Source organism: Onychostoma macrolepis, chromosome 17, assembly GCF_012432095.1.
Source record: "Onychostoma macrolepis isolate SWU-2019 chromosome 17, ASM1243209v1, whole genome shotgun sequence".
Taxonomy (NCBI): domain Eukaryota; kingdom Metazoa; phylum Chordata; class Actinopteri; order Cypriniformes; family Cyprinidae; genus Onychostoma; species Onychostoma macrolepis.
In genome coordinates, this window is record NC_081171.1 from 11652979 (window position 1) to 11667981 (window position 15003).

At 38.5% G+C, this 15003-nt stretch overlaps 1 protein-coding gene across 3 annotated transcripts; it reads right to left on the bottom strand.

Moving 5' to 3' along the window:
* Positions 1-1140: 1140 nt before the first annotated feature.
* On the bottom strand, positions 1141-14073 carry LOC131523278 (CUB and zona pellucida-like domain-containing protein 1). Of its 3 annotated transcripts, none has more exons than XM_058749537.1 (23): positions 13921-14073; positions 13634-13778; positions 13281-13465; positions 12016-12114; positions 11800-11838; positions 11527-11625; positions 11302-11373; positions 9939-10034; positions 9698-9751; positions 9417-9512; positions 9223-9261; positions 8409-8504; positions 8245-8286; positions 7978-8073; positions 7753-7827; positions 7318-7413; positions 3560-3586; positions 3285-3441; positions 2798-3009; positions 2389-2564; positions 1799-2190; positions 1428-1672; positions 1141-1317 (listed from the first exon to the last, which is right to left on the bottom strand). In XM_058749537.1, the coding sequence occupies exons 1-23, from the start codon at positions 14000-14002 to the stop codon at positions 1274-1276; spliced, it is 2664 nt and encodes an 887-aa protein (XP_058605520.1). In that variant the 5' UTR covers positions 14003-14073; the 3' UTR covers positions 1141-1273. The 3 variants fall into 3 exon arrangements, with proteins under 3 accessions (XP_058605520.1, XP_058605519.1, XP_058605521.1); XM_058749536.1 differs by having other exon boundaries at positions 1410-1672; XM_058749538.1 differs by lacking the exons at positions 13634-13778; positions 13921-14073 and having other exon boundaries at positions 1410-1672; positions 9935-10034; positions 13285-13399.
* Between the last annotated feature and the right edge of the window lie 930 nt (positions 14074-15003).

The window sequence follows — 15003 nt, forward strand, 5'->3', positions numbered from 1 at the left end:
TCTTAGAAATGCACTACCTGTATTTATGTAGATGTATTTTGGTTTGGTACCTTTGTTAAACATTATCTTTTATATTTGTTTTCTTTATAAGAATTTTGTACTTATATTAGGACAGTTGTAACACCCTGATTTATTTATTTATTTTTTAACTTTATTCTGTTCACACTTTAGTTTGGGGACCAATTCTCAGCATTAACTAAATCTTAACTGTGACTGTTGCCTCAATAAACTCCTAATTTGCTGCTTATTAATAGTTAGTGAGGTAGTTATTAATTTTAGGTCTGGGGTAGGGTTAATGGATCTAAAATGGGGTCATGCAAAATAAGGCATTAATATGTGTGTTATATGGAGCGTGACAATGGAGTTGGAGATCTACTTGTAGGCTTTATTTGAAAAGAGTGTAGTCAACACAGGCAAGGTCTAACACCAGCAAACAATAACATCCAAAGCAAGACAAAAAAGTAATTAAAAAAAGGGCAAAGGTCAGGGCAGGCGGAAAACAATCAGAGATACAAGGAAACAGTCCAAGGTCGAGACACAGGCAATGCAAGGCAAAACAAGGAAAACAGAGACCAGGGAAGGCTTAGAATTGCAGCTATGGAAAACAAAACTTTGCAAGGTGTATGTGAGGTGTATATGAGGTAACTTAAATAGTCCTCCTGATGGGAAACAGGTGAGTCTGTAATCAGTTCCAAGGTATGGGATGATGGGAAATGAGTCTGGTATGAAAAGGAGATGGAGACTTCTGGTGGCAAGCGGGAGGAATGACAGGGACTGGATTCATATGTGCTTTATAAGTAGCCTACTAATAAACTACCAATATGCTAGTAATACACATGCTAACAAGCAACTTGTTAATAGTGTGAATTGGTCCCTAAACTAAAGTGCTACCTTTATTCCTTCAAAAAATATCAAAATGAATTTGCATATAGAAATTAATAACCAAACCTCCTAAAATATTTAAATATAACAGGGTGGGAACAAAACATGTTTTGAATGAGTTTGAACGAATTTCATGTTTGTCTTCTGAACCTTATTGCATTATCTTGATTAATTTCAGAGAGCCTATATAAAAACAATGAATGGAGTGCTAGTGAATATAAACTTTTGCATACACCACTGACAAGAACTGCTGTTTAGAAATGCTTTATTGAACTGCAAAAAATGCAATTTGTGTTTAGATTCAATTGCTGGGTGGCTAATAAAGATTGATTAATAGTAATGATTAAAGTGATAATCAAGAAGGTGATCACTTCATTCCTTCCACTCCAGTTCATTCCTTTGACTTCTCCGAATCCTTCACACCACGCCTTAGTCCTTGACAGATAGAGAAATGAATGAACAATCATTAAGAAAATCTCAGTATTAACACATCAAACACTAACAGGTAAATTCATTAGAAATGATACCTGCTACTGGCCTCTGACCTTTGAGTTTGATTGGCCCCAGCGTCACAGTATTGGTGTGGTAGGAGCTGTCAAGGGATCTCTTGCGACGAAAGCGGCAACCTTGGCGGCAGCGCGAGTTGTAATCGTTATCAGGGCAGATGATCACCTTACACTGCAGGTACACATAGGCATGAGTCCGGAGGAACTTGAAAGCCCGAAAACTGAACTGAGTGTAGTAGTGATGACCGCTGGTGTAGGAATAATATGTGTTGTCTCTGGGACATCTACAAAACACAAAAGAAGAGAAAGTTTGTTTCGACGAGTACAAGAACATATTTAGACAGGAGGCAAAACTAACTCATCCCAAATGATTCTACTGGGAATCACATTTAAGAATGAAAAGGTCTCACCCGTTACGTAGCAGGTCATAGGAGCGATCTTTGAAGTCATTGGGATTTGGAGACGCTACACAAGTGTCCAGGAAGAGATCCAGACTGTTGTCAGGTCTGTTTAGCTTGACCTGAACATACAGAAGCTGATTCAAGTTCACTTCATATGGAGAGTCGTAAATTTGTTGATTGAAACTGCTGGAGGTGTAGAAGGCAATGCTGGCATTGAAGCGGCCCGTTCCTGTGATGTTGGCATTGATGATCTCCCTGGCCTTGTAGAATATCTGCACCATGGTGTCTGGCTCCATTCGGCAGCCCACGCGTAGCAGGAACTGTGACTGACGGGTGATTTCACCTGACTGAGACTGAGAGGCCCGCACATTGTTTGTGTAGGACACATAACCATTCATCATCTAGTAGGAAGAAACAGAGAGCAGGTGATGTTATGTGGTGTCCCCCATGTCCCCCACTGATGCACAAATTTAGGGTGTATTACTAATCTCACACAGCAATATCAAGCATGAAATGCTGACAAGAAGCTGTTAAGAGTAATTTTCAGTATTGGCACTTTACTGGAGCCATGCTAGATCTGGCACATGTGTAGGTCATACCTCTTTGGTGGTCCCACATGCATCAGGAGGGAAGCTGAACACAACCTCAGTACTGCTAATGGAGGGTCTGCAAAGATGGTTGTCCACATAAAGGTCATTTGCACTCAACCCGAGTGAGTTCAGGTAAGACCTTTGAATGACAATGACCATGTTGTCTGATGAACAATCCACACGACCTGCAATACAAGAGTTTCATCCCCTCAATGTATTTTTTGCACATTTAAAGTATTTGCTGAAATACAGGGTGGACAAAGGCAATTGGTTATAGGCTACCTGTTATGACAGTACATTTAATTTTATTATGCAAAAATGAAAGAAAAACAAACAAACAAACCAACAAACATGGCCACAGAAGGGATCAAACATATGCTTCAAGAAATTACTGAAATTTTATTTCACAAGACATTACCTTGATCTGCAGTCAGAGAACTTGTGAAAAGGGCCTTGAAACCATGGCTGACATCAGAGTAGTCACTCCTGAAGACAACAGTCAAGTATCGTGAAGAAGAGTGAAACACCTGGTGTGTGGTGTCATTGAAGCAGACCTTTCCCAGCTTTGGATGACCAGTGGAAGAGCCGTCGTAAACTGTGATGTAATCACAGTTACAGCAGCGCTCCAGTCTGAAAGAAACAGGCAGAATGTTACCTGATTCAGAAAAGATAACATTTTTAAACCACAGTAGAATTATGGGATCCATTTGGAATTGGTTCCACCTGCAGGTTCATAATGGTACTGCATAAATAAACCACAAAATAATCCTCAATAATCAATCTACTCCTAAAGTTCACATAACTTTTTAGTAATCATAAATATGATGTTTTCATCAAAATTTTTAAATAGCAAATATTATTCCACCAGCATTGCACCAGTCACCACTGATCTCTCACTGACTTACTGCACATCAGCAAATGTCAGGAAGATCATCTGTCCTTGCTGAGCAGAGAGATACCACACACAGTAGGCATTGTCATGGTAATAGTTTGGATAGTTTGGACTGGAAAACAGACCAGAACCATACAGGTGCCCTCCACACTGAGGGTGAGGAACTGGATCTAAAAAAAGAGAATTGTGTTCAATCTTACAGTTACAAACAAGTGTCATCAGAATCAGATAGAAATGTTCTGTAAAATTTAGCCTCAGGCACTACAAAAAAATTAGTGACAGCAGTACCTGTTGTTGGGTATGATGGACAATACCCTGAATAAAGAGAAGGAGACAAAACTGTATGAGTATGAACCAGAAGTATCATGTTTCATTTTTCTAATAATAATTCACACAAAAAAGAAGACCACAGTATGATTTATGGAAAATAGCAGTGTGAACATTCCTCAAAACATAATTTGTATATCTATGCATATTATAAAGTACATTATACATAATATAATACAATTTATGATACACTGACTTGTGCGGGGTTGCTGGTCCCCCATCGAGCGCCTCCCTAGGTGGCGGATTGGGGAATGACTACCAGATATGGGTGGTACCGAGGAAATGAAATACTCGGGGCGGACCAAAACTAGCTAGGGGGTCAGGGCCCCGATAAAAACCTGCTGGTCCTCCAGGTTGGGGGTTGGGTTTGGGGTTAACAATCCCATCCTGGAAACTAAATGTTACGAATATGCAACCAAGCCTCGAAATTGGATGGACAATTGGATACAAACCCGGACTGAAGAAGGACTTCTCTTTAGGAACATGGAATGTAAGAACTTTGTATAGAGCTGGAGCCCTCATAGAACCAACCCGAGAATGTGATAAGTACAACTGGGATGTAATAGCTCTTTACAAGAGATTAGATGGAGTGAGAAAGGAATGGTGCGGGGGAAGGACTACACCCTCTTGTATAGTGGTAGTGATGGCCCACACCATTTTGGGACTGGTTTCATTCTAAAAACAAAATTGAAAAGTGCGATTTTGAATTTTGAAGCGATTTCTGATCGTCTTTGCATGCTGAGATTGAAAGGAAAATTTTGTAACATCACCCTAGTCAATGCCCACGTCTCAACAGAGGATAAAACTATGGAGGAGAAAGATGATTTCAATTATGTGCTAGAGCAGGCTCACAATCGTACGGCGGGACATGATATGAAGATTGTATTGGGGGACTTTAATGCACAAGTTGGCAAAGAAGAAGCTTACTGGCCAATAATAGGTAGACACAGCCTTCACCAGGTTTCAAATGACAATGGAGAGCTCATGGTCAATTTCGCGGCATCCAAACAATGTCGGCTGATGAGCATCTTTTTCCCCCACAAGGACATACACAAGCAAACATGGAAGTCCCCTGGTGGAGGCACTTGTAATCAGATAGATCACATAATTGTGGATTCAAGACATGCTTCCTATGTGAAGGATGTCAGATCATATAGAGGGCCGAATGTTGAATCTGACCACTTTCCAGTGATTGCAAAGTGCTGTCAAAGACTGAGCATGCAGAAATGGAAAAATCAAGAAAAGTCTACACTTAAATGGAACACATCTAAGTTAAAGGATGAGGAAACTAGGGTTAGGTACCAGGAGGGTGTAGAGAGAAAGCTTAGGTCTGAACTGCAACTGAGGGGTGACAATGGCATTTTTGACTCAGCTGAGACACCGGTTGAGAGAAAGTGGGAATGACTTGAACAGTCAGTAAAAGGGGTAGCAGAAGAGATATTGGGGAAGGAGCGTAAAGAGGGCAGAACTCTTTGGTTTGATGAAGAATGTGCCAGAGTAGTGGAGAATAGATTTGAGTAGTGGATAGAAATAGATTTAGAGAAAGATGGATTACACTTCCGACCAGACTAATTAAGAATGAATACCTGGAAGCTAGAAGAATTGTGAAAAGAACATTTAGGAGAAAGAGGAGGGACCATCTAACCAGTAGAATCGAAGAGCTAGAAAACTGAAGAAGAAACAACAAAGCTAGGAAATTCTATAGGGGGATTAAAAATGGATATCAACCTGGCAATCTAGGAATAAAGGATGAGCAGGGGAACCTTCTGATGGGGACAGAAGACATATTGGATTGAGCATTTTAATAACCTGCTGAACACCAGGGTGGAAGAGAGGAATGAGGAAAGAGAAGGGGAACCGGAAATGGAAAGGAATCAAGGGGAGGATCAATTCCTGCCAACATTAGAGGAAACAAAAACCGCATTAAGGACCCTAAAGAATTTCAAGGCAAGTCGGATAGATGGCATACCCGGTGACCTCCTCAAGCATGGGGGGGATTCAGTAGCGGAAGCATTGCATGAAGTGATTGTGGAGGCATGGTACAAAGAAATTATGCCACGTGAGTGGAATGAAGCAGTTATCGTCCCAATTTTAAAAAAAGGGAGACAATGCCGTCTGCAAGAACTACAGAGGGATCAGCCTTGTGTGTGTTGCGTACAAGGTATTGTCTATAATGCTGTACAACCGTCTAACACTAATTGCCGAATGTCTGATAGGAGACTATCAGTGTGGTTTTCGAGCTAATAGGTCGACCATTGACCAAATTGTTACTCTTCGACAGTGTGAGAAAGCTTGGGAGTTCGGAGTCACAACCTGGCACTTGTTTATTGATTTCAAAGCTGCCTATGATAGTGTCCACAGAAGGTTCCTGTACCGAGCTATGACTGTCATGAGTCCGGGTCTGCATGTATCCCCAGAGTCTGAAAAGCAACTACAAATCACAACAAACAATTATAATTTCACCAGGCAGAGTAGCGGGAGTGAGGTGTATAAATAGTCCATGGTGATGGGGAACAGCTGGGAGTGTGATGAGTGGCATGAGTAATGGCAATTGAGTCCGGGAAGACGGGAAGTGGCGACCTCTTGTGGTGAGAGGGATCATTGCGGACCCGGACTCATGACAATGACTGAGATGGGTTTTCCAAAGAAATTAATAAGGTTGACAAGGATGACAATGCAAAGAACCCAGGGCAGAGTTAAGGCAAAGCCGGTGTCAGCCCCTTTCTCAGTCCTTAATGGGCTGTGGCAAGGTGATCCTATCGCACCTTTACTCTTTAATATTGTATTGCAGAATATTGTTCAGATGGCTGGCTTGGATATCCGAAGAGGTACAATTTTTAATAAATCGGTGCAACTGCTCGGTTACGCGGATGACCTGGACGTGGTGGGTAGGACAAAAAGGGATGTGGCTATGGCATTGGGAAGGATAGAAGAAGAGTGCCACCCAGCCGGGTTGAAACTCAATGTTGAAAAAACAAAAGTGATGAAAACTACCAGACACCCGGAAGGAAGGAGAGCCCTCAAATTGGGTGAAAATGAATATGAGGTAGTACAGAACTTTGTGTATCTGGGGTCCTCTGTTAATGCTGAGTGTTCTGAGACTGGCGAGATCAAGAGAAGAATAACTGCTGGGAATAGGAGCTACTTTGCCCTCAGTAGCCTTTTTAAAAGCTGTAGTCTCTCATGGTCTTCCAAACTCAGAATGTACAAGTCCCTCATTAAACCTGTAGTCTCATATGGCAGTGAGACCTGGGTCCTTAACCAAAAGTCCGCAGACATGTTGGATATGTTCGAGCGGAAAGTACTAAGGAGAATATTTGGACCTGTGAATGAGGGTGGACAGTGGACGATGAGAAGGAATGAGGAGCTGAGAGCACTGTATCAGGAGACATCACTATCAACATTTGTTAGACTTCAGCGCCTCCGGTGGTATGGGCACCTTCGAAGGATGGGAGAGGAACGACTGGCACAGAGAGTATTCGGGGCACAGCCTTTCGGTACCAGGCCAAGGGGAAGGCCTAGAAGCCGATGGGCCGATACAGTGAAGAGGGATATGAGAAGTGCAGGGCTGTGGCCCAATTTCGAGCGGCAAGCATGGAAGAGGATGGTTGTAGAGGCCAGGGACCACTGGGTCCGTAGTGCCAGATGGTAAGGTAAGGTAAGGTAAGATACACTGAGCAGTGAATAAGGGCTGTTTCACCTGTTTTTGAGGAACTTACAGTGATAGTCATAGCAACAGTTGCCATAGTACTGACAGTCGTAGTTGCATGAGCAGCTGCTGAAATTGTATCCACAGTTAAACATGCAGGAGGGACCTGTTATAATAGACAGAGAAACAGATTTTACTCATAATTTGTGACATTTCATTAATCCCATCACTATCACTTTAATTCATATAAATGTGGCCACAGTTATTCTCGCAACAGTATGCATCTGTTGTCAAATATATAAATCAAGGTTTGAGAAGGTACTGCACTTGTAAATTGCTGTGCATTCAGATGATAATTTATTGTCATTATAGTGTCAAAATATCAGGTAAGATCAGTAGAACTGAGCTAGTAGAGAGAGGAACCATCAGTATATGTGTGATGTGCCTCTATAAATATTTTTAAGTCATCTGGGTCACTTAAATTCATAAATTATGACAGCATCACCTGCTGTATCTGCCATGTGAGTTGATGTTGATGATGTTGTTGTTGTTGTTGGTGTTGTTGTTCTCAAGCAGACGCCTGTTTGAAAAGAAGGGATAAAACTGAAGGGGGAAGAAATGTAACATCACAAGTCTTCTTCAATTCAGCAAAATCCATTTCATGACATGAAACACAATAAGATGTGCTCACTACAGGAAAGATTTGTGTATCTGATCTGAAGGAACTCACTTTCATAGTCATGGCAACAGTCACCAAAGTACTGACAGGCTCTGGAGCATGAACAAGAAACAAGGTGGTATCCACAGTTATACATGCAGGAGGGTGCTAATAGAGAGAGGAACAGATTTAAACTATAATGTCATCAAAATGTGTGTGATGTACAAATTATTGGGTCGCTTCATTGAATAAAGTACATTTAGTTACAAATGATGTGCATTCAACCAATTAATTTGATCGCATTAGTGGCACTTAAATTTAACTGAATGGCAGCAGCACCTGTTGGATCATCTGGTGGGTGAATTGTTGCTATACAGAAGCCTGTGTAAAGAAAAGAAATAAAATTGAAGGGGAAGAAAGGTAAAAATCCATTTCATGGTGCTGACCACAGGAAAATTTGTGTACTTGATTTTAAAGTGTCTGTCTGATCAAGAGGAACTCACTTTCATAGTCAGGGCAACAGTAGCCAAAGTACTCGCACTCAGAGGAGCATGAGCACGAGCCAAGGTCATATCCACAGGAATACCTGCAGGAGGGAGCTAGTAGAGAGAGACATTATCTGTGAAGCCATTAATACATGTAAGTGTGTGATGCATAACTACCAGGAGATGGAAGGCAGATGGGCCAAAAGTCTTTCAAAGGAATTTGAGAAATTTGACCATGTCAGCACGGATGTTTGTCTGTGTTAACCCAGCAATTTTGAACGTTTCTTCTGACCATGTTAAGGCACCTGTTTTCGCCGTCTTTCTATAGTCTGTGTAAAGATGCAAGTTTTACTACACATTCTGTCTGTGCTCAAACATGTAATACTTTTTAAAGCAGATTTACCTCTAGATTTACCCACATATTAATCCTTTCTTTAGTTTATTGCAATGTATATTAAGATGTTTCTACCTGAGAAAAAAAGTTGAACTAAACAAATAAAAAGGACACGACAAATCATGACATAAGACTGACATCACACAACATACCTGATGCATTATCCGTCATGAAGAAATTTAAAGTCTGATGTTTGCATACATGCATACCAGTGTACCATTATGACATGTGATGCTTGTATAAGTGTGTAACAACATGCCATCACATAGCATATGCAAATATAGTCTCAAATACAGCAATTGTGCGTGTTGACAGACAAATTTCACAAGTTCCGTTTAAAGACCTTTGGCCCTTTCAGCCTTCCATAATCAGCTTCCCTCTACATGCAGGACACCAGGGAAAAGGTTGAATCCTACAGACAAATTAAAGAGTTTGCACCTGTTGTAGTTGGCCAAGTGGTTGTCTTTAGGCAGTAGCCTGTATAAAGGGAAAATATTAAACTATATGAAAAAATCATGAATCAACTTCATTTCTGGAAATACAATGCATAACTATATGCTCAAACCATATGCTCAATACAAGTAAAATTTGAGAGTATTTGATCTAGAAATGTCTGATCAAGAGGAACTCACTGTCATAGTCAGGGCAACAGTTGCCATAGTACTGACAGTCAAAGGCACATGAGCAGCTGCCGAAGTCCTGTCCACAGTTATACATGCAGGAGGGAGCTTGTGGCGAAGAACAGATTTTACTCATAATGTCATCAGTGTATGTTTAATGCACACATTATTGGGTTACTTCATTGATTAGTGTACACATTTAGTTAGAAGAGCAAAACGGACTAATTACTGCTTTTACAAAGGTTGTTTAATCTCTTTAGGGCCACTTAAATTTAACTAATTGGTCACAGCACCTGTTGTATCTGGCCAGTGAGTAGTTGTCGCTATTGTTGTTATTGAGCAGTAGCCTGAAACAAGAAAAAATAAAACAAGAAAAGTAATGCTACAATTCTCCATTGATTCAGCAAAATCCATTTCATTACTAGAAATACAATGACCCATGTGTTCATTACATAAAATATATGTATTTTTAGATTTGTATTTTTGTTTATAGTATTTTACTTAAAATTATCTGTCTGATCAAGAGGAACTCACTGTCGTAGTCAGGGCAACAGCTGCCATAGTAGTGACAGTCGTAGTTGCATGAGCAGCTGCCGAAGTCCTGTCCACAGTTATACATGCAGGAGGGAGCTAGCAGAGAGGAACAGATTTTACTCATGATGTCATCACAGTATGTTTTGTGTACACATTATTGGGTCACTTAATTGATTAGTGTACACTTTTAGTTAAAGGACTAATTACTGCCTTTACAAAATGTTTAATTGTATTAGTGTCACGTAAAGTGTTCATGAACTGAGAAATTAAAATTCACTTTATCTTTTGACATATCATTGTACTATTGTATCATTGTGGTTATTGTACTATAAAAACATCCTGTAAGTTTCAAAACCTAAAACATTCTTGTTAGTCTAAAAGCAGCTTATATTGAAGTCAGTCTGCTAAAATGACAAGATTGTGTAATGTACGACTCTATGATGTAATAGTGTGGATAAGCACCTCCTCCGCCCACCGATTCATGCATGTAGTGTTTACGAGAGAGGCGAACACAGGTCTAAGCAAATATCAAACTATAAACATGGTTCTGAAGACAACAGGATGCTGTGTGCAGTGCCAAGTTGTGGAAAACACTGTCTTTGCATTGCCTTCCTTCTGATCATAACAATAGGAAAGAGTGGATGAAGTTTATTTTTAATGAAGTTCCAGACCATGTCAGTAAGAACTTGGTCCTTTGCTACTTTATTTTACAGCTGATTTGTTTACAAACAAGGCTTTCAAGGCGGGATTTTCAGAAAGTTTGAAACTAAAAGATGATGCTGTGTCGGCGCTGATATCCTTGTGGGCAGTGCGCCAACATACAGTGCCATTGCTTTTCGGGTGTTCCATGTTCAAATCCCAACTCGAGTACCTTTCCCGATCCCGCCCCTCTCTCTCCCATTTCGCTTCCTGTCATGTCTGATCTGTCCTATCACAATAAAGGCAAAAATGCCAAAAATAAATCTAAAAAATAAAAATAAAAAGATAATGCCGTGCCGATTATACTGAATCTGATGCAAAACTCGCAACACACAACTATTGCTTTGTTTTCGTTTTATATGAGTATTTAATGCGTTTTTTTAACCTAAATCAGTCCAGTGTCCATCTGTAGGCTGTCAAAAATATGCAACTTTTAGCCAATCACAGCAGTGAGTGTTTACTTCCTAGTCTACAATGCGCCGCACCTATTCAAACAGAGCGACCAGATGAGGGAGGTCGAAACAGGACAGAAAACAGCTTCTAATTACTTCTAAATTACAATGTTTTTTGATGTAAAAATATAGATAACATTATAAGTGGACCTCAGAGAACAGTACAAAATAATAAAAAAAGGCAGTTCACTACTCCTTTAAATTCAACTCACGGAATGCATGTGTATCTGTCCAGTAAATTGTTGCTGTTGTTGGTGTCGCTGTTGTTGTTGTTGAACAGTAGTCTGTATAAAGAGAAGAGATAAAACTGAAGTAATGGCACAATTTTCCAATGATTTAGCAAAATCCATTTCATCACAAGAAATGTAATGACTCATGTGACTCACTACATGAAAGATTTTTATTTAAAATTGCCTGTCTGATCAAGAGGAACTCACAGTCATAGTCAGGGCAACAGATGCCATAGTAATGACAGTCATAGGTGCATGAGCAGCTGCCGAAGTCATTTCCACAGTTATAAATGCAGGAGGGGAAATCTAGAAGAGAGAAAAACATATATTATCCATGAGGCCATTAATACATATACGACTACAAAAACCATCAATATGTGTGTGTGATGTATGACTACAGGAACATTAGCCTCCTTCAACATTCAGGAAACAAGGGAAAGGTTTGAATCAGAAAGACAGACAGATGAGATTTAAGTGAACCTGTTGTAGTTGGCCAAGTTGTTGTCAGTGAGCAGTAGCCTGGATAAAGGGAAGAGATAGAAAAGTATTTTTTATCTTGTATTGTAAATTTAAAGCTATATGAACAAAATAAATTTATTTTAATTACATTCTGGAAATTAAAGACAATATGCTCAGTATGAGGGAGATTTTGTGTATAATGATTGATCTTGAAGTGTTTGATCAAGAGGATCTCACTTTTGTAGTCATAGCAACAGTTTCTGTTGTTCTGACAGGAGTCGTCACATGAACAAGTGCCAAGGGAGTATCCGCAGTTATTCCTGCATGAATTGGAATCTAACAAACAGAGAAATTGATTTTACCCATAATTATAAGTAATGGTGATCACAATAATCTCCATCCCTGTTTCCAGATTGTTCCTCTTAAGAATTCTGCTTTCTCAATTGTTATATTAAATATTCTTTAGTATTTCTTGAGGAAATATTAGAAAAAGAGAAATGCAATTCCATTTCCAAGTGACGAGTTAACTTTGAAAAATGCATAAAAAAAATTTCTCGCAACAGGTGGCTTTTCAAAAACTTTACAAAATACAATATTCATGTGTATCGTTAAACATTGCAGTGTTGGGTGTATTGCATTACTAAGTAATTAATTACTGTAATTAATTTCCAGTGAAAAAGTAATGTAAGGGATTACTCTTAATGTTTCTGTAATTACAGTTACTTCTGTAATTATATAAAACAATAGTGCATTAAATATCAAAATTCATCATCTAATATTAAAATGTATGCTTATAATGTAACCTTCCTTTAAATGCTTCGGTCAGTTCAAGAATCATTTATGCAATTTTGCATTATTTATTTGAAAGAATTAAAAGAGTTTCATGTCTATCCTTGTATTGTTCAACTGGATGAAGTTTATATAGGATTTAGAAAGCAATAAGTAATGCAATACTTTTTATAGAAAGCAATTAATAACAGTAATCTTTTTACACTGTTGAAGATGTAATTAATAGCTAGCAATTAATTACTTTTTTAGAGTAACTTACCCAGCACTGAAACATTGTATATAAACTAGTCAGTAACTACATTGATTTAAGCCTTAAATAAATGATCAGGTGTGTTCTGATACAATAAAAAAAAGTGTTTCATAGGAGTCTTGCATTTGGGAATCTGTCTACACAGGCTGTGCTGTGTATTTTTGATTCACAAAAAAAGAAGTGGCTCAAAAAAATTATTTGTTCAGGAATCAGACTACCTGGGTTGTACTGAATATTTCTGATTCAATTCAAAAAGGCGGGTCATTAAAGTGGTTGATTTGGGAATCTGATTACACTGGTTAAGCCGTGTGTCTTTGATTCTCTAAAAAAAAAGAACAGCCTCATAAGAGTCGTACACTAGTGAAATGAACTGAAATGGTTACTGAATGCATGTGCAAAAAGAATTGCCAGGATTGAACATTCAATCCAGAATTATTTTAAGAAATTTCATTTAATTGCTTACCTACAAAGAACCAGTTTGCATGAAATCCTCTTCTTGATACACTGCTATCGCTGTAGAAAAGCACAGTCAGATCATTGTTGCTGGAATTGTACTGTTTGTTTGTGTAGTCCCGTATTTCTCCCAGTAAGGGGTAGAGTGTAGTTGGACCATCATATACTCTGATATAATCACAGCATTCTTCCAAACTAGCAAAAAAAAAGAGAAGACAGAGAGCGAGAGAGAGAGAAAGAGAGAAACAAATTCATGTTTTCTTACAGAATATTTAAAAATATTCATTACATTAATAAATTACTTTGCTAAATATTTAGAGACACAAAAGATAGAGATAATGGTAGATAATAAATGTTTCCTACAAAACATCAGTGAAGCTCAATAACACGGTCGTCGCCCCTGTGCTACGAATGGTCCATGTGCACCGTGAGTTATCAGGGTAGTTACTAGGGTACTGAGGGCTGAAAAATTCACCCATCCAATCTGTCATAGTGCCACCACATGATGCTTCACATAGAGATAGAAAACAGAGAATTTAAAAAATCATCACAACAACGTAAATGCAGAGAATAACATTTGACAAAAAACAAGATAGATAGATAGATAGATAGATAGTATTTTTTCTTTTACCGGTTAATTATATTCTTACCCTGAGATGTTTTAGCAGTTAGAAGCAGACAGAGAAGGAGAGTCAGAGCTTCCATTTTTTCTCTCTTGATCAAGTTAGCCATCAGTTTTTCAGCTGCCACTTATATAGTCAAAACCACCCTAAGGAGGATTTCTTTATGACACATCAATATCCTGGAGCCTGTGAGGGAAAAATATCAATAGAGTGGCATAATCGTGGAAAAGACAGCTGAATATTATGCAAGTTTTATTACTCTTGGCTCTGTCTTAATTTATGAATATGTCTGTTTACACAAAGTTTGTGATTATGGAGTGATCATGTTAATTAATCTATATTAAACACATAACTTAGGCAAAGTTATCACCATTACATAACAAAAACATTTACAGTTTTACAAAAATATAAAAATGAACGGATGAAACAAAAGAGAGCAAGTCTGGGGTGTGACACAAAAGACATGAAAGTAGCACCAGTTTCAGTACCTGAATGAAAAATAAAAAGTGTTTTCAAGCAACTATTTGCACTAAATAAAATACAATTGCATCATTAACATTATCTGTACTGCGATCTCTGCATGACCACCCACTATCACAAACTTTGTGTCAACAGATATAAAATACATACTGTATTCAGCTGTGTTGTTTCCACAGTTAAGTAATTTTAGGCAAATGAGGTCTGATAGACCTGAAGTCATTCACTGGGTAGTAAAAGTACTCAAAAAGTATTCTTCAATGAAAGTATGGATACTGAATAAAAGTTTTGCTCAAATAAAAGTCCAAGTATTTAAATTCTAAAAAAAAAAAAAGAAAAAGTAAAACATAGGAAAAATAAAAAGAGAAGAGAGAAGTTTCTTGTTTAAACATATTTTGTAATTTTTTATGCAAAGTGGGTGAACTGTATAAAATATTTCCAAAGAAAGACAACAGAAATGTTGAGGGGGAAACAAAATGCATAACATGGAAAAAAAATGTACTTGATTTGTACAGCAAGATTCACTGTTGCTTATCCACGCTGATAATTTGTTCAAGTCTTGCAATTTCATCCCTTTTAAAGGCACTGTTTCTTCCACGTTTAACAACAACAGTCTTCAGATTTGTGGGTAGA